We start from the raw sequence: 19544 nt of genomic DNA on the forward strand, positions 1-19544 counted from the left end.
AACAAATGTTGAAAATTATTTTTTCACAGGAAAAAGTGTGCTTTTACAGCTTGGGAAAGGAGGCTGATTTAGAATCCTTGGGTTGAAATTTTCAGTGAGAGTTAGGGTCAGAGTTTTTACTCTTGGATTGCAAAAGACATAGCACTAGAGTGGCAATGGTATTGTCCCAAGGACAAATAATAGTATCATGTTCCAATGCTTTTTTTTTTTAAACATTTAAAAAAAGTGTAAAATGGCTATGATGGAAATAATATACAGGTTGGTAGACAAACCACTTGAGATTTTACTTTTTACTTTAGGTATATGTTTTAGTCATTAGCCATCTTTAAACTTTTATTTCCACATCTTACTTTTCCCTTTTCTTCCTTATAGTGGTTCTTTCTGGGTTTCCTTTGGGGCATTTGATTTTGAATCAAGTTCATATGCTTAGGGAGCCTAAATAACATTAATGCATTTGTACTGTGGTATCACTAAGTTCCATTGTAAAAGACATTTTGATGATTATTCACATATTAAATCTTTTGAGTGGTTAACTTTCTGAATGCTTGCATCATGCCAAAATAAAATGCACTTGTTGCCATAGCGTTAAAAAAGTTTAGTGGAATACAACAAGCAATATTTCCTAATATTCCTGAAAATTTGGGAAGAGCTATGAAAGGAGGATTGACTTTAGGCCAGTTGAAGTTTATGAAATTAAAAGAATCATGAGCTGTGTAAACATGATAAGCTTATAGTTGTGTTTCTTAGTGCTCTAAGCCTCATCCCAGTATCGCTTTTCTGTATCACTCATGAAGGAAGCATAAAAAAGTACTTTGCACCTACCACATTCATAATCTGTGAAATTTTTTATCTACAGCAAAAAGCTGTCCATCTTTGGAATTATTTTTCTTCATTTCTTATGAATAGAAATAATTATTTCTGGAAAACTTTAAGTGGGTGCTACAACTAGGCATAATCTGTCACAGAAAAGGAAGCGGCTATGATCCAGAGCAAACTCAAAACATTTTTGTTTTATTCTGCATAGTGAATGCAAAAAAAAAAAAGAGAGAGACTTAAAACCCAGTTTTTAAAAGGGAGAGTTCCTCTTAGATTATGTTTATTGCTTTAGGGTCATATGCAAGTATTTTGATATTGGAATTCTAGTGAGATTCACTTTCTTAGTATAGATGCTCTTCAGAATTACTTTACATTTATAAAAATGTGAATACTAGTAGCTATAAGATCTGGGACAGATCAACCAACCTGGTTCAGCTTCTTCAGTGTATACAAGTATATAGCTGAGAGAACTGAGGCAAAAAGATTATCCTGCTATGCCATTCTAAAATGTATAATATTAAATTAAGTGGGTAAATATAGCCCTCTAGTGGTTCTGTGATGTGCTTACACTGTTAACTGTGGCACATCTAGCATTTCTCTAAATTACTGATTTTTAAGAAATTCCCTATTGAAAAGGATCAGATTTCTTTAATATTACATGACATAACGAACATGAAGGGAAAAGGTGGTAGAGATTCTAACAATAAATGTCCATGCCAGATTGTCACTCACCTAACCCACTTTTTGAATTATAACAAGATAATCCAGAATATTAGAATTGCCCTGTACCTAGCAAGGTGGATGACTGAATCTAGATACTTCAATAGGTATATGCTGTGATTATTACCAGAAAATTATGCATATCAAAGTGTAAGATAAATTAACTGAGGTGGATTGTGAAATAGATCATGCTGTATCCATGCTTTGAAATATATAGCTATTACTTAGATTTAGGTTTATTGACCTGGAATTTATGGTTTGGCTTTAGGGTAGAACAAATTACAGAATGATTTTATGTATACATATCTCCTCATTTTTTAAAAGAATAGAAGTGAAAAGAAAGTAGAGGAAACCTCTGTTATATGAATATATGTTGTATAAGCAAAGAAAAGCAGAAAGAATGTACACCAGACAATATTATAGCCTTTAGGGAAGTGAGATTTGGAAGGATGGGGGCGATTAACTTCTTTACTTATCTCTAAATTGTTACTGGGAAAAAACAGAAGGAACCGAAATAGAAAACTTGAAAGGGTCAACAGAAAACAGGGACCTTAATCTGAATAGTTTTGGAGGGCTAAGGCTGGCTTTTAATATCAGAACTGATTTCCAGTAGAAATCAGTTAAATGAGGTCCTGCACTGATTTTCTGAGTTTGTTTATTGTTTAAATGGGATGTGTGCACTTGAAAAGCTCCTTAGATATAAGGCTGATTCCCAAACTAGTTAAAATATGTGGTGCTTGGTATTTCTCTTCATTTTGCTAATAAGCTTTTCCCTTGTCCTGGGAATTAAAATCCTTTCCTCTTTAGCCCAATTAAATTTGTTACAGGAGGGCCTCTATTAAAAGGCCCTTCTTTGAGGTCTTTAAGTGGAAATGATTGGTTCTGAAAATTCTTCCCTCAGTGGCTTTTAAAACATTTCATAGATACTGAAGGCTCATTATGAAGGCTCTCTCAATATCTCCCCTCCGAAATGCTAATGAATAATTTAGGCAACAGTTCAGACTCTAAAAATGAACATGGCTCGGTCTTTTCACAGGCTGAACACAATATTGTTGCAGCTTACTTGATCACAGCAGGTATGGATGTTTACTCCATTAATAGTCATTTTGCTTTCGAATGAGTGAAGAAAAGCAGAGGTTTTCAGCGTAAGGTAGTAGAAAAAGCATGGGTTCAGAGATAATGTTTCAAGTTCTATATTGTTGGCCAAACTCGACAAGTCACTTATCTTTTTTTGAGCTGGGGTTCGTGTGATGAATAAGGATAATACTTGCTCTATTTCCTGGCTATAAAGATCGAATAAGAGAATGTAGGTGAGAGGATAGATGAAAGAATTGTTAATGGTAGTTAATGTCACAAGTTATTTTGAATTTTGATAAACAGCAGTGAAGTGGGGCTGAGAAATATTTTATATAAAATGAATAATTTTTATGATCATTTATTTGGTTATTACATTGTCAAATTTTTATTGGGGAAGAGTGTGCTCCATGGCAAAAATGTATTTTTATGGCATTTCATGTTCTCACACATACTTTCTGTAGTTTTGTCCTCGGTGGTAGAATCTAGTTAAGATTGAAAGATCCTGGAAAGGAAATTAAAGTTGTAAAAAGAGAGAGCCGAGTGTATTGTCAGGACAAGGTTTGAAAATTCAGCTCATTTTCAAGTGCTGTATTGGAAAACTCCTGAGCTTTGTATTTAATCTTTTAGTGTCTTTGCAACAGTGAGCCAGTTCCTTCATCTTTCTATTTTTCCATTTTCATATCTGTAAAATGAGGATAAGAATAAGCTACCTGTCACAATTGTTGTGAAAAGTAAAATAATGCACAAATATACCTGAATGATATATATAGTGGATGTTGGATAAATATTTGTTTCTTCCCACCTACACACACTCAATGATGCATATACTGGAATAAGAAAAAGGCTGTTTGCTGAAGAAAAGGGATGGGGAAAATGAGAGTGGAAGTTCTCTGATTATCTTTTTTATGTATAGGTTGAATTGTAGTCTTAATTTTATGCTGAGCAGACACTTCATTTTCAACTTTATGCTCAATAATGAGTTTTAGAAGCAACTCTTATATTGGGTTTATTATTATTTTTTTTATTGAGTTATGAAAATTTTCAAATATGTTCAAAAGTAGAGTAAAAGCATAACAAATTCTACTGTACCCAGTTTTTTTTTTTAATAATTGCTTAGTTTTCCCGTAATTCACAATTAGAGTATTGTCTGTGCTAGAAATTATGGTTCCTCAGTTAATTTTTGTAAATTTTAATGACATGCAAACTTTTTAAAAAAATTGAAGTATAGTTGATTTACAATGTGTTAGTTTTTGGTGTACAGCAAAGAGATTCAGTATTGTGTGTGTGTGTGTGTGTGTATAATATATGTGTATATATTTTCATATTATTTTCCATTATGGTTTGTTACAGGATATTGAATACAGTTCCCTGTTCTATACAGTAGGACCTTGTTTATTATCTATTTTATATGTAGCAGTGTGTATCTGCTAATCCCCAACTTCTAATTTATCCCTCCTCTACCACTTTTCCCCTTTGGTAACCGTAAGTTTGTTTTCTATGTCTGTGAGTCCATTTCTGTTTTGTAAATAAGTTCTTCTGCATCATATTTTAGATTCCACATATGAATGATACCATATAATATTTGTCTTTCTTTTTCTGACTTACTTAGTATGATAATCTCTAGTTCTATCCCTGTTGCTGCAAATGGTATTATTTCATTCTATTTTATGGCTGAGTAGTATTCCATTGTATGTATATACCACATCTTTATCTAGTCCTCTGTTGATGGACGTTTAGGTTTCTTCCAGTTACATGCTAACTTTTTCAGTTGAATACCTGTGTATGATAATACCAGCACTAGACAAATTCTGTTTTATTTTGGTTGTTTTTTGTTGCTGTTGCAACAAAAAGGAAAAAATAAGTACTTAAAGAGGTAATCTCCATGTCACAATTACATAGGAATATTTTGTATACAAACTTGATTTAGTTAATTTTTGTTAGTTTTTGGTAGAGGACCAAGAAAAGCGATCTCTTTTGATCTGGTTACAAAAAGATTTCCTGTTAAGAAAACATTCTCTCTGGTTCTTAGTCCTGTAATAGTCATTGTAGTCTTACTGTAAGAACAACTACTACTACGACTACGACCAAGACCACCACTGCTGCTGCTGCTACTACTAATGTTATTATTTGAATACTTGGTATATACCAAGCACTGTTCTAAATATTTACATGCATGGAATAATTCACCTTTATACTAATTCAGTTAGTGAATTAGTTTTGTTTTCCCTGTTGATACAGATGAAGAGCTTAAATAAGTTGCCCAACATGTACATCTACTAAGTAGCTACACCAGAATTTGAACTTAGATATTTTGGTTCTGGAGCCCTCACATATATCCACAAGTGTCAATTTTATCAATACCATGAGTATGTATTTGTGTTTTTAGTAGATGAACTGAAGGGAGCACATCTAACCTCTTCATGTTTTTGTTTAAATATTTATTGTACTTTTGGTCCCTTAACCCCCTGCCCCCATATAACAAAGCTCACTTAAATGTCCAAATCAAAACCAAAACTATGAGATAAAGAATTTAGTCAAAGCATTCATTTCATTTATTACTTTTATGGAGAGCCGTTTTAGATTTTTCATTTTAAATTTAATTTTTAATTTAATATTTCTCTTAAATTTTAGCTCGTACAAACTTCTACTATCCAAACTCTCTGTTTCTTCAGTTAAGGCCAGGAGCCAAGAGGGCATGGTGAGTTAAGGATCTGAAATAGATTTATTGTGGATGAATTGTAGAATGAAGGGTAAGAGAGATTAGGCTGGGAGGATGACTCCATACCAGATAATAAACAACCTAAGCTGTAAAGGCAATAGGGGTCACTGAATGACATGATCCAATTTGCATTTTAGAAATGTGCTGTAGTCATAGCTAGGAGACCATGTAGGAGGCTACTGTGTGATTAAGAAGGCTCCTGAGGAGGAAACAGTGACAATGGAGACAGAAAGAAGTAGACACATTGAAGAGCTAGAAGTTAGAATTGATGGCTGGATGTGGAGACTAGGGAAGAAGTGAAGGAGCATCAAAGGTGACAACTAGGTTTCTTTCCTGGGTTGCTGGTTAGATGGTAAAGCTATTCACCGAGATGGGAAAACGCTTGGGGAAGAACAGATTTGGGGCAGAAGAGAAAACCTCTGAGTTCATTTGGAGAGAAGTTACATAGAAAGCTGGACACGTGGGTTTAAATTTCATGGGATTGATCTGGAAAGTATCAGTATATAACTTTGGATATGTATGAAGTCACTCAGTGTATGTTGAATGTGAAAAGAAAGGAGGTCTAGGGCAGAAGCTTGTCTAGGGCAATGCACGTATTTAATAAGGTAGAGATGAAGAAAAAAGGCCAGGAAGTAGATTAATGAAGGATCTGCCAAAGAGATTGGAGGAAATCCACAGAAGCCAAGGGGGAATTAACTGAATTTAGACCTAACTATAAATGATCTCTGGTTTACTCATTAGGAAACACCTACAGCTAGAAAATAAAGCAGAGTGCTTGAGACAGTTGCGAGCAAATAGAGAAAAGGGCTAAATTGTTTATCTCGTTCCCCCTATTATATCTAAGACCTCCCCAAAGTACAGTTACTTTATTCTGGTTGCATCGTTGGTAGGCAACAATTTACTGCACTGTGTTTTTTACTTGAATTTTTAAAATCATCAAATTTATAGCTAGCCCAGAAAGATTCTTTAATTCATTAAGCTTTTTGGAGCTACAATATTAGATGCAAAAAACTGAGCCAAAGAATCATCAAATTTGCTGTCATTGTGCCAGATTATGCTTGTAAGAATAATAGATACTAAGCAACATGAATTTTAGTTGTTGTCTGTTTATTAAATAAATTTATTATATGTCACATACTCAACATGGAAGTTATTAGAAGCCTGAAAGCTACATGGGAAGACTAGGAATATGTAAGAGTTAAGTAATATAGCATCATGTAAGATAAAGTGTATGAAAACAAGTACTTTGAGGATTTATAGAAGAGAGATCACTGTGGTAGGACAAGCCTTTGGGGTAGAATTGGGCTCGAACAGAATTTTGAAGATGAGTAGCATTTGGATAAGTAGAAGAAAGGAGTAGGGTGTTCTAAGCAGGAGAAAATAGGAGTTGAAATTTACCACAAACCTGGTGTATTTGATAAATCACTAGAGTGGAGGGCTTGTTTGACAAGTGTGGAAATTTGCTTAGGGTGAAAACAGATTGGAATATCAAGCTGGGACATGTGGAATTTTATTCCTCAGACATTGGGGAGTATTGGAGGTTTTGAGGAAAAGAGCTTCGGTTAATTTTATGTTGCAGCGAGCATATTCTGCCAGCAGCACAGGAGGAAAGAATAGAAATCTGGAAGATTAGGTTAATAAGATACTAAACCGAAGTTTTGACCAAGGTGCCAAGATACAGAATAGAAGTTCTTCCTTAGCTGACACCTTTGTGTGTCAGTGCTCGGAAACCTTCCCTCTCTCCGGCAATAGTTGGGGGCTGCTCCACTAGAGTTCTCTTCATGCTGGTGAACACAACTCTGTTCCTTTTGTTGCTTACCCCTCCTTTAGCCCATAGGAATCTGGTAATGACTCTAGCCTCTCTCAGCTCAAATCTATTCATCCCCCATCCCCAGCATTAGGACCTAGTATGGCCCACATCTGGTTTATGGGAAGCATATGCATCCTTTTTCGTATATAGGGGTTAATTAGTCAGGCACATCCAGTCCACTCAGCAATTTCTTTTTGTAAATTAATACACTGGCATTCAGATTAAGAAGTTCAGTCATCAGTCTACTTGAATCCAGCCACTTCTGGGGCACAGACAACATTGAGTTTCTGGACCCGCAGGGCTAAGAATCAGATCCCAGGTTGTGAAGACTTGACTAGGGTGATATCACCTGTGAGGCTTCTCAGTGGACTTGAAAGCCAGCTTTGACTTCCTCTCTGGACCAAACCTTGCAGTGTGCGTTCTTCTATAGAGGAGTGTGTGTATGTGTGTGTGTGAGATGAAGAATTCGATTTGAACATGTTGAGTTTCAAGTTTAGAACATCGTATGATCTTACATATCATAGATGCTCAATAAACGTTTAATGGCAATAAGTTGTATGAAAAGGGATGTGGGATAGGAGCATGGATCAGGGCTAGAAAGTGACAAAGAGCTGTTAGGACAGCTGAGGCTTGAAAAACTATAGAGAAAGAAGAGCCTCAGGCATCAGGAAGGAGGAGGAGGGAATTAAGCTGCCAAAGGAGATTGTATGATCATACATACATCCTAAAAACGTATCCTAAAAATCAGCAGATTCTTTGTGTTTTAATTTTTATATTTCTATTTCACAAAAGAGCTGTGAAGATACTACAACTAGTTTTACAAACAGCTGGAGCTCTTCAAATAAGTAAACCAAAATGGATTTGCTGTGTTTTTGAAGGAGCTTAAATATTTGTGAAAAAATACTTTTACAAATTCAAATTAACAAAGTGTGTGATTTTTGTTTGTTTGTTTGTATTCTCAGGTGTGATAAGTATTCTCAGCAACATAATAGTTTTGGGCATCTTCGTTAAGTACAAGGAGCTTCGGACACCCACAAATGCAATTATCATTAACCTGGCTGTTACTGATATAGGGGTCAGTAGCATTGGCTATCCCATGTCTGCTGCTTCAGATCTGTATGGAAGTTGGAAATTTGGATATGCAGGATGTCAGGTATTGGGGATCTTAAGAATCAAAGCAAAATAAAGTAGATTAAAAAGATGTAATTTGTGTCTTCAAAAAATTCCAAGAGTTTCAATCAAATAAGATCACGTAGGATAACAGATACGGTGTCCTCTGCAAATTTCCGGGGTAACTCGGAAATACATTCTTTAACAAGAGAAATGAAATCACTAGCCATAATAGTTTCAAAATTTCCCCAATCCAAAGGAAAAAAACTAAACTAACAAAAAATAAGCATTCACCTAGAGAAGAAAAGTGAACATACGCATATTCAAATAAAAACTTGTGTGTTGCAAATTCAAAAAGAAATACCCTGCTTTCATTTGAAATAATATTTAATGACTATATCATAATGTATAAGTAATGTAGTTAAACTACGATTTGCTGACTTTTTCCCATGGAAGTTTCTCCATGAGAATGCCTATTATATATATCCATGAGTTTTACTGATAAGAAAATAAATTAATGTTAAGTTGCATTAATGACTTGGCCTTTTTTTTTTTTTAACAGTTTGCCATTTTAAGCTATATATAGAGGGTAAGATGAGAGAACGAGAAAATAATGAATACCCATGTGTGCACCAACCAGTTTTGTCAAATCTTAATGTTTTGCAATATGTGCTTCAGGTTGCTTTTTTTTAATAGTATAAAGTTTTACAGATACTGTTGAAGTCTGTTGCGGTACCATCCACAATCTTACTCCTTTCTCTCTCATGAATGTTTTTCTATCTTACTACATATTATATGTTCATAAACTTGACACTGTCTGAATGTTTTGAATTTTGTATAAATAATATATTGTTTGCATTATGCTATTATATTATGTTATATTATATTATATTATATATTATATTATTATGCTATTCTTCTATTATCCAATCTTATGTTTTTGAAGTATATGCATGTTGATGGACATAGCTGTAACTCACTCATTTTAACTGCTACACATATTCCATTTTATGAACATACACATGTATTTATTCATTTTCCTAATATTGATCATTGTTCCCATTTTTTAAATCACAAACAAGTTTTCAATAAATGTTCTTATGTATGTCTCTTTCTGCAATATGTGAGAGTTTCTTTAGGTACATTACTAGGAAGGGATGGTTTGGTTTGTAGATAATGTTCATCTTGACCTTTATCAAATATGACCAAATTGCTCTCCAAAATAATTATGCCAATTATGAGAACTTGTGTTACTCTACATTATCCCCAGTGCTTGGGATTGTCAGACTTTTAAATCTGTAGTAAAATAGTATCATATAATTTGCATGTTTTGAATATTTAATGTGGTTGTACATCTTATATCATAAACATTCAGATTTCCTCTTGTATGAATAGCCTGTTTTTCTGTTTGTCTTTTCCTCCTGTTGAATTGTCTATCTTGTGAACACTAGTCTTTTGTTGGATATGTACTGCACCTAATTTATGGCTTGTTTTTGCACTCTTATAGAGTATGTATAGAAGTTTTACTTTAAGTCTTGATATTTTCTAAAAAGTTTGATTAGTGAAGTCCCAAAGTATTTTTTATAAATCCCTTTATTGAACAACTTAACATTTAACAATAGATGTTATATTTTTAAATCAGTAAAAAAAAAAAATTCAGTGTATTTTAAATATATTCTAGCAATGGGATAAAAGTGTAAATTTTTTGGGGGAGGGTGTGCAGAATGGTGGATTCTTTCCAATTTTGATTTTCAGATTTATGCTGGCTTGAATATCTTTTTTGGAATGGCAAGTATTGGATTGCTCACTGTTGTGGCCATGGATCGATACCTGACCATTTGCCGTCCTGATGCAGGTACAGCACTTCTCTTAGCTTTCCCTTAGTTTTCTTAGTGAACCCATTTCTTGTCCAGGTACCACTCAACACACATTCACTTTAAATGTAAATGTGATGGCTTACAGACATGATCAGTCTCTGATAATCCTTGATTGGAAGTTTCAATGATACCTATTAAACCTAGAATAAAATTTAAATTTTATGACACAGCCTCCAAGGCACCACATGACCGGGCCCCTGGCTGCCTTTCCAGCATGGTCTAGGATCCTCTCACTTTGGGGTGTTTGTAGATGCTATTTCCCTAGGCCTGGAAAGTTCTTCTCCTAGGCCAGTCCTCTGGCTGATCTTTTTTATAATTCAGGTTTCAGCTTAAAGGTCTTTTTTTTTTTTTTCCAGAATGTGAATTCATGTAGATAGGCTTTGTGTGAATTAGAGTGCTCTGCAAAGAATCTACTTGATAACAACTTTGAATCATCAGTTAAAACAAAATGAAGATATGAATCTCATCATTGGGAAATGACTCTAAAATTCCATGTTTGTTCATAGGAAGAAGAATGACCACAAACACTTACATCAGCATGATTCTGGGGGCCTGGATCAATGGCCTCTTTTGGGCTTCAATGCCTATCATTGGGTGGGCTGGTTACGCCCCAGATCCTACTGGGGCCACCTGCACCATAAACTGGCGGCAAAATGATGTGTAAGAGACATGTTTACACTTTTTAATCAAATGTTTGTAATGTAGACATTTCTCACCATTTCAAATTAAAACTCAGATCAATTGTTTCTTATGCAGAACGTGGCAAACGGCTTCCTTGGTACAGACGATGTGATTCTAGCCAAAGATGAGTTGAGAAAAGTAAATTATGCTTGTTTGCAAGGAAAGGTCATCCAGCTCCCCTTGTCCCCCTGCTCTGTTCCTTCCTCTCTCCCCTCTTGCAGAGAAGGGGGTGCAGAGCATCCTTCTGATGTCTGCACCTTAGAGGTAGAACCTGAGGGGTAAAAAGAGTGTTAGTGGAGCTAGACAGTGTACAGAAAGCCCAGATCACTAGATGATCTGGTGATAAAGCATCTTCCGAGAATTATGCAACAAAAGCACTGTCACTGCAAAGATTTGCTTGCTTATTAGTGATGCTCTTCCGTGTTTACCAGGGAAAGGGGAATAATTTAGTTCATTAAAGGAAATGAAAGATGACTCAGAGAAACAAATAAAAAATTTCTAACTCTCGCACTAAATCTAAATCTTAAACTTTTTCTGTGCAGAGTCGAAAAATAAGCATTTTAGGCTTTACAGGCAAGACTATCTACACTGCAGCTCTTCACCTCTGCCTGTGAAACCAGCCATAGGCAGTATATAAATGAATGTGGTTCCAATAAACTGTTCTTCACAAAGAGAGGCCACAAGCTGGATTTGGCCCACAGGCTAGAGTTTGCCAACCCCTAGTCCAAATGAACTAAAAGTCAAATGTACTTTCTAAGCTATTTAATAATATAATGACTGCTGGGCAGTGCCAGTATAATTTCTGATAATTATTCTGTTTCCCTTCCTCTATTTATTTAGTACATTGAACGAGTAGTGATTTAATTACTCCCTTTTTAAATTTTCAGATCTTTTGTTTCTTATACCATGATGGTGGTTGCAATCAATTTTATTGTGCCCTTGATAGTGATGTTTTACTGCTATTACCATGTCACTCGATCCATTAAATGTCGTGCAACTAGTAACTGCACTGAGTACCTCAACAGAGATTGGTCAGATCAGGTAGATGTAACAAAGGTAAGACATTCAAATCCTTAAAAAATATTTGTGCTCAAGCTTTTCCACGAACGTGGTTCCTTGGCCCCAGCAGTCACCTTCCCAACCCTCGATTCTTACTCTCTGGCCCTTTTGTCTGGTATTTGCCATCATCTTTCATAATGATGTGCTTATCTGATGTTTTGGGGTTTTTTTTTTTTTTCTGTTATTTCTTGATTTCTGTAGATAGACAAAGGGAATTTCTCTTATACCACCGACCTTTCTTTCTCATCTTGTCAGTGAAATGTTAGTATTTGATTAGATCAAGAGTCTTTACATTATTGTGATTATCTAGATTTTATTTATTACAGATCTCTGTAGGGCTCTATGATTTATATTTCTTTTTATATATAACTTTTCTCCCCTTGGAGTTAATAATTCATTCCTTTTCTCTTTCTTTCTCTTCTTCCCTCCGTCTCTCTCCCCTCCTCTGAGCTTTGTTTGCTGGCTGTTCTGTGTACCTGTCACGTAATTCACATCTAAACTCTCCACCAGTCTCCTCTTAGTATTTTCAAATGCATCAGGGACTAGACTGACTTTATCCTTTCCTTGAAGCTAGCCTCCTGAGACCCCCAGATCTCTTGCTCTCATTGGCTGTTCTTTAAGACAACTACCCAGGAATCCTCACATCTCCTTTACCAGCAGCTGGGACTGTCTCCTTGGTCAGATCGCCTGTTTTCTGGATTGCATGGCTTCCTTTTTCTTGGCTTACTCCCTCACATTTGGTAGAATACATTCTGGAGTAGAGTCCTGAGAAAATTGTAGGAAAATAAAGTTTTTAAGATTTCACACCTCTGAAAATGTCTTAATTCTATCGTATTTGACTGATTGTTTGCTTGGTGTGGAATTCTAAGTATAAAAATGATGTTCAAAGAATTTTGAAGGCATTACTCTATCGTCTCCTGGCTTCTGGTGTCACTGTTGAAAAGGCTGATAGCATGCTGGTCATCTGCGTTCCCTCTGGAAGCTTGTGATTTTTCTCTGTGTCTCTAATTTTCTGAAATTTCATGCTGATGTGTTTTGGTGTTGCTTTTTATTCACCCATGTGCTGGGTACTGGGTGAGTGCTTTCCATGTAGAGACTAGATCTTCCCTTCTGGGAGCTTCCTTGTATTATTTCTCTGGTGAGTTTCACCTCCTATTTTGTCTTTTTCTGTTCTCTTTTCCTGGAACTCCTTTTATTTGGGTATTTAATCTCCTGGATTTATCTTCTAATTTTCTTAAATATTCTGTACTACATTATCCCTGTTTCTGGTTTTGTTTGTTTTTGTTTCTGCTTTCTGAGAGATTTCCTCAACCATGTCCATGTCTGGGATTGAGAAGACTGAGGCTCAAGCCTGGGGTGCAAAATTTAAGCAGGCACCAAAAAACTAAAGAAAAACAGTAGTTAATGCAGTATTTTTTAAAAATCAAAATTTATGTAAAAGATCTATATTGAACAAAATATAAAATATTACATAACGACAGGCTATGACTCTGCACTCACACAATTGGCCTCATTTACCTCACCCTAAAGCCTGGCTGACCATGCATTTCAACCTTCCCATTGCATTTTAAAAATTCTGCTTTCACTTTTATAGGTAAGATAAAGAGCATTATTTTATTAAAAATTTTTTTCTTTTTTAAATTGAAATATAGTTGATTTACAGTTTCAGGTATACAGCAAAGTGATTCAGTTATACATATGTATATAAATTATTCTTTTTCAGATACTTTTCCATCATAGGTTATTACAAGATATTGAATATAGTTTCCTGTGCTATACAGTAGGACCTTGTTGGTTATCTATGTTATATATGTTAATCCCAAACTCCTAATTTATCCTACTCCACCCTTTCCCCTTTGGTAACCATAAGTTTATTTTCTATGTCTATGAGACTATTTCAGTTTTGTAAATAAGTTAATTTGTATACTTTTTAAATGATTCCACATATAAGTGATATTATATGATATTTGCATTTCTCTGTCTGACTTACTTCACTTAGTATGATAATCTCTAGGTCCATCCATGTTGCTGCAAATGGCATTATTTCATTCCTTTTTATGGCTGAGTAATATTCCATTGTGTATATATACCACATCTTCTTTATCCATTCATCCATTGATGGACATTTAGGTTGTTTGCATGTCTTGGCTATTGTAAATTGTGCTACTGTGAACACTGGGGTGCATGTATCTTCAAATTAGAGCATTATTTTATATACTATACTTCTTTTTGATAGCCTCTTCTTGTTTAATGCATGTGTGTCATCTCTCATTTCTGTGATGATATTGTGTATATATTTATTTTCCTTCTGTTCATCACAAATTTTTTGTTTCCCCTGAGTTCCTGAACCTTTTGGTCTCTACATGTCAGTTTGTATGTTTCCTCAATATCTGGTCATTAATGACTGTCCCTGCATATTTAAGACTGATGCACTAAAAAGCTGATTGTAAGTTCTGGATGTGCTCTTTTGCTGGGATATGTCTTGTGAGTGGGGGGATTTCTGATGATCTGTGTCTGGGTATTTTCTTCTGGGCTGGTCAGTTTACAAGAAGATTCACCTTCCTGGGTGGGAGGTACAAGTATATCCACCCACATTCTCACGGTTCAGTGCCAGGAAGGGGCAGCATGCAGCACCCCTCTTTTCAGAACAGTACTCCAGCTCTCAGCCCAGTCCAGTGTCCCCCAGCCTGAGTTTCCTTGCTTTGCCCTCTCTTACAGACCCTCTGGGGTTCTTCAGGGGAGAAGGGGCAGTTCCTTGGCTGAATAGGGAGGGGATTCAGAAGTCTAATTGCTGCTTTTTGCAGATTTCAATGAATTTTTATGTTTTAGATTCCATATGTAGCCCTGCATTCAGAGCTGTCGACTCCAATTCCTGAGACTTCTGTAGTTCTGAGGAATAGATTAGCTTGTCTCTGATTTTCCCTCATTCCTGGGAAATTTTTTTTAAATTTGTTTTTAAATCATTCATGTCTGATAAGGAATGTACCACTTGTCCAATGGTTATTTGGTTTTAATTCTTAGAAAGCTTTTGTCTAATCTGTGATTCTCAGATGTTATGGATTTGTGTCTTTTTATACCTTTTCTATCATTTTAGTGGGCAATCAGAAGGGAACAATGTAAAATTACAATTTTTCATTTAAACAAAATGCAAAGGGAGCTCATTTACAAAACTATCTGCACTGTATGTATTATATATCATTTATTATATATTGAGCTCAAATGGCCTGTATTAGAATTCACTGAACTCAGTATAGGACTTTTTTTTCCCAGAATGAGTTTAGAAAGTTATTTTTTAGATTAACAGATGACTGTGAGAAAAAAAGCACAATACCAGTAGTCCGCAATTACTGGAAGTGGGCTAGGAGTGGGTTCATCTGCCTCTCACCAAAGCTAGCTTTTGCATTCTGCCCTAGCTCACCAAAAGAAAGAGGGCATTCTTTACATTTGTGTAACATTCTACCCATTTCACAAGTCCTTGTTATCATAGATGACTTTGGGCACATAAGCAAAGTGCAATGAGGGGAAAAATTCAGTATTTCCTTTATGTCTTCAATGACATACACGTAAGGTCCAATCTAGATACTTTTTCACGCAGCTTTACATATAGTAGCTATTTTGATATTTTAGGTATTGGGCTTGGCAAATATTGATTTCTTTTACAGATGTCTGTGATAATGATACTCATGTTTCTGCTGGCGTGGTCCCCTTATTCCATCGTGTGCTTATGGGCTTCCTTTGGTGACCCAAAGAAGATTCCTCCCTCCATGGCCATCATAGCTCCACTGTTTGCAAAATCTTCTACCTTCTACAATCCCTGTATTTATGTGATTGCTAATAAAAAGTAAGTCAGGTCTAAAATGCTTCTCAATTTAAAAAATATATATATATATATTATATATACAGAAAGAATGTTAAGAAGGCAACAGATAATGTTCTAAAAGTTTTAGGGAGGTAAATAACAGAAGCTCACTTCAAACTAATGTAGAAGTTATTTGGTTCATGAAACTAAAGCAGCATTTAGGATCTTACATGTCTAGGGCTCCAGTTCTGTGACAGGCTTTTCCCACGTGGAGGCAAGATGATCACGGGTAACTTACGACCCAAGTTCTGCCAGCTAAGCATCCCCAGATGCTTTCATCTCAGGGGGCTCTCTGGCAGAAAAGACCCTGGAAGGTTGTTGGTGAGCTCGGCTTGGTTCATATGTTTACCCCATTCGAAACAGAGGGAGTCGGTTTTACAAAGAAGAGTGGTTCCATTACTGGAAAATGGACAAGGCGAGGCAATGTGGGACTCCCTAAGTTGATAGCATAGCTGTATATTTACTAGAAGGAAGACATATCATTCAAATCCAAGAGAGAAATTCAGTGCTAACATAAAGGGCTTCAGGAGTATGTAGTCATTCAGAATATTCTAGATTCTTCCCCTTCCACCTTTGTGGAGACTCTCAGCAAGAATTTCTTTCCTGCCTTCTCAGTGAAGCTTAGACTACTTCATTTCCTGTTGCTTTTTAAAGATGGAATGAACCAATCTACTGCAGCTTAAATATTTGATCTGAAGTCTCAGTAGAGGTGAAGTAATTTGATCTGGGAATGCCATGCTGCTTCTATTAAACTTGTGTATTTATGTACATGTTTGGGAAAGCAGCTTTAGCTACAGGTACATGCAGAAACATAAAAACTTTTAATACCAAACAGACCACATAAGAAGAATAAAGAACACATTTAAAATTCAGAGTCTATTGGTAATTCTTTTGGAAAGGTCAGTTATTCTTAAGCCTTAATTTAAACTAGGCTTTTGCTCAGAACAAATGCTTGAAATACATATCCTTAATTCAAATAAATAACTCCTTGCAATTGACATTAGAAGCACCATCCTAAACAGATATAATTATTGATGTTTATTGAATGTCTTCAACGTTTAGGAGGAGGATATAGTTCAGTGGTAGAGCACATGCTTAGCATGCACGAGGTCCTAGGTTCAATCCTCAGTCCCTCCATTAAGATAAATAGGTAACTAAACCTAATTACTTCCTCCCACCAAAAGATTTCAAAAAATAAATAAAATATTTTTAAAATGTCTTCAGTGTTTATAATCAGTGGTGCAAAATTGGTCTTTAACTGTACCATATACTTTACACGTTTATAAAAGGTCTCAATAGGAGATGTTCAAGTTGGAGGCAGAAATTTATTTGGAGATGCCAATTGGCAGTAGTGGCACCTTAGCCATATTTGTAACTACTTCAAAAGTTCCAAGTCAATATGAGATAATGCCAGATATTCCCTTTTTTATTGTAGGTTTCGGAGGGCGATGCTTGCCATGTTCAAATGTCAGACTCACCAAGCAATGCCCATGACAAGTATTTTACCAATGGATGTACCTCAAAACCCGTTGACTCCTGGAAGACTCTGAAATAAGAGGAAAGCACACATTATCAAAACATTTTCTTTCCTTTTTTTTTTTTTTTTTGCAATGGTTTAATTTCATTTTAAATATGAGCCAATTTTGATCAAATGCAGACATAGAGTATTGTCCTAATAGACTAAAACTTCCTCAGATGTAGTTTATAGTTATTCTGTTTGTGCATTGGCAATTATTAACATACTATTTAACAAAAATAATTGAATGAATATTAAGCACTATTGCTTTTAAATCACATGTCAGTCAATGCACATACATATTTTATATAGCAATATAATCTGCATACGATTATGTACTCTGCATTTTAATTACCATTTTTATGTATATGTATTTCCATATATTTGGCACTAGAATTAAATTTAATCAGAGTGGGAGTTTTTATATGTTTGTTCTTTTTTTCCCTTTTTTTTGTTTTATTAATGAGCAATTAATCAATAGTCAATGTAAGAAATAGACGGAAAATTTTGTTCAAGCCAACCTGAAGATTACAACCCAGGAGACAGTCTTTCAGAAAGCTCTGGGGACTGTTCCAGAGAGGAAAGCAGGGAGGCCACTATTTATGTGCAATCCAGCACACATCTTGGTTGAAGGCTACATGAGGAACAGATAGTTAATGCTTTTAGTGCTTTTCTAAGTATGGAAACATGCAAGAAACTGGGTTCATAAAATTTTCTCCTGAAAATACCTGTCTGAGGGCCAGTTCTGCCTGTTTTCCCAGAACACGAAGTGTCTCATTCTGATCTTCACCCTGGATTCTTTTCGGGGTTTGTTGTACAGTCAGTGACAGCAGTGGGTAATGACTTGATTCTTGTTAGAATACGATAATGGGCAACTTTCTTTATTTTATAATCCCCTCTCTTTTGATTACAATTTTGACCAAAGTTTGAGAGGCATTTCGTGACCAATTTGTCCCAGGGTGCTAAGAATGCTTACTCCCAGGTTGGGTGACAATTTGGTTGATAGGCTCCTTGGTGAGCTATTACTGGACTAGGCTCTGTTAACGGTAGCCAAAAGCCTCTGGTCCAGCTTGTCTTACTAGTCTGCTATGGTCCGGGGACTGGTTCCTGCTTGTTGCTTCTTCCCATGTCTAAAGTTACACTACTGCAATCTTGCTCTTACAGAACTATGTATTTGGTCAATTGTTTCAAGTTTTCTAGTTATCATTATTTTTAATCAGAGGCCCAGTCACACATGTGGTACCTTTGTATCCCTAGGACTTAGTTCAGTGCTTTGCACAGAGTATTTGCTCAGTAAGTATTTGATGATCAAATGAATTATTCAGAACCTGAAAATCCACAGGATTTTATTTTGAGAAAATTCTTTTGATTCTGTTGTTTCTATATGCATCGTATTTGTTTTAAGTAGTATTTCCCATAATATTCTTCTCTTTATAGAATTAATTTTCTTTAGAAAAAAGTTTTTGGTTTAAAGATGATGAATAGAACTACCCCCAAAGAAGATTAAATACCTTATATATTTATAAACTTAATCCTTGAATGTTCTTGTGGATTCTCTATGCTATGTGTATGGAGGTAGTTTTTAAAATATTTAATTTAATTTTTATTTTCTGATAGAGCCTGACATGAGAGTTGAGCTTTGGGTTTGATTGCCTATAACTTAGGCAACTAGCTTGGAATAAAATACATTCTTGAACAGAGATAATGGCCTTCATTAAAAAACAGATGTATTGGGATGAACCTGCACTGCACAGAGATGACCTGGGAGAAATGCAGGATGAACTCTCACTAGAGTCTTAGTGCTGCCAATTCAGTGGTGGATTGAGGCATCTTGCCTAAAAACATCTAGGTATTAGACTTTGCTTAGTTTGCTGTTGGGGCTAGCCAGTATGTGGCAATATAAATTACTCTAAATCAATTTTGTCATGTTTCTATCTTTAAAGCTAAATTTCATAAAACTGAATATTATGCATGACAGTAAAAAGCAAAAAGTAAAGTTTATCATGTTATAACATGCAAATAATCTACAGCATTTTCTAACATCTGCTAAGACATTGAATTATTTTGAACATTATGTGTATCTTCGAGGTATCGTAGCAATTATATCCATAGGAAAGAGATATAATAGGCATTTCTTTGAAAATCTAGGTATGGGCAACTATGGTAATTTTCCTGACACATGTTTGATGTTCATTTCCCTTAAAATATGTTACTTCTGAACTCACCGCGAAACCAGATTCAAAGGCTAGGTGGATTGATCCGCTGCAAGATACACTTGAAGGTTAAGTAACTACAGATCT

General features: G+C 35.4%; 1 protein-coding gene across 1 annotated transcript; it reads left to right on the top strand.

Moving 5' to 3' along the window:
* The first annotated feature begins 131 nt into the window (after positions 1-131).
* Positions 132-18502, top strand: RRH (retinal pigment epithelium-derived rhodopsin homolog). The gene is made up of 7 exons (XM_006188932.3): positions 132-2612; positions 8105-8295; positions 10008-10107; positions 10636-10789; positions 11698-11866; positions 15532-15710; positions 17164-18502. The coding sequence occupies exons 1-7, from the start codon at positions 2507-2509 to the stop codon at positions 17276-17278; spliced, it is 1014 nt and encodes a 337-aa protein (XP_006188994.1). The 5' UTR covers positions 132-2506; the 3' UTR covers positions 17279-18502.
* The last annotated feature ends 1042 nt before the right edge of the window (positions 18503-19544 follow it).

This window comes from Camelus ferus, chromosome 2, assembly GCF_009834535.1.
Source record: "Camelus ferus isolate YT-003-E chromosome 2, BCGSAC_Cfer_1.0, whole genome shotgun sequence".
NCBI classification, from domain to species: Eukaryota; Metazoa; Chordata; class Mammalia; order Artiodactyla; family Camelidae; genus Camelus; species Camelus ferus.

Excerpts from the sequence above, each read along its gene's own strand:
- RRH (XM_006188932.3), top strand. The coding sequence starts at position 2,507 with ATGCTAATGAATAATTTAGGCAACAGTTCAGACTCTAAAAATGAACAT. Across the intron at positions 8,296-10,007 it reads TTGGATATGCAGGATGTCAG|ATTTATGCTGGCTTGAATAT; the intron begins GTATTGGGGATC and ends TTTGATTTTCAG. Across the intron at positions 10,790-11,697 it reads AACTGGCGGCAAAATGATGT|ATCTTTTGTTTCTTATACCA; the intron begins GTAAGAGACATG and ends TTAAATTTTCAG.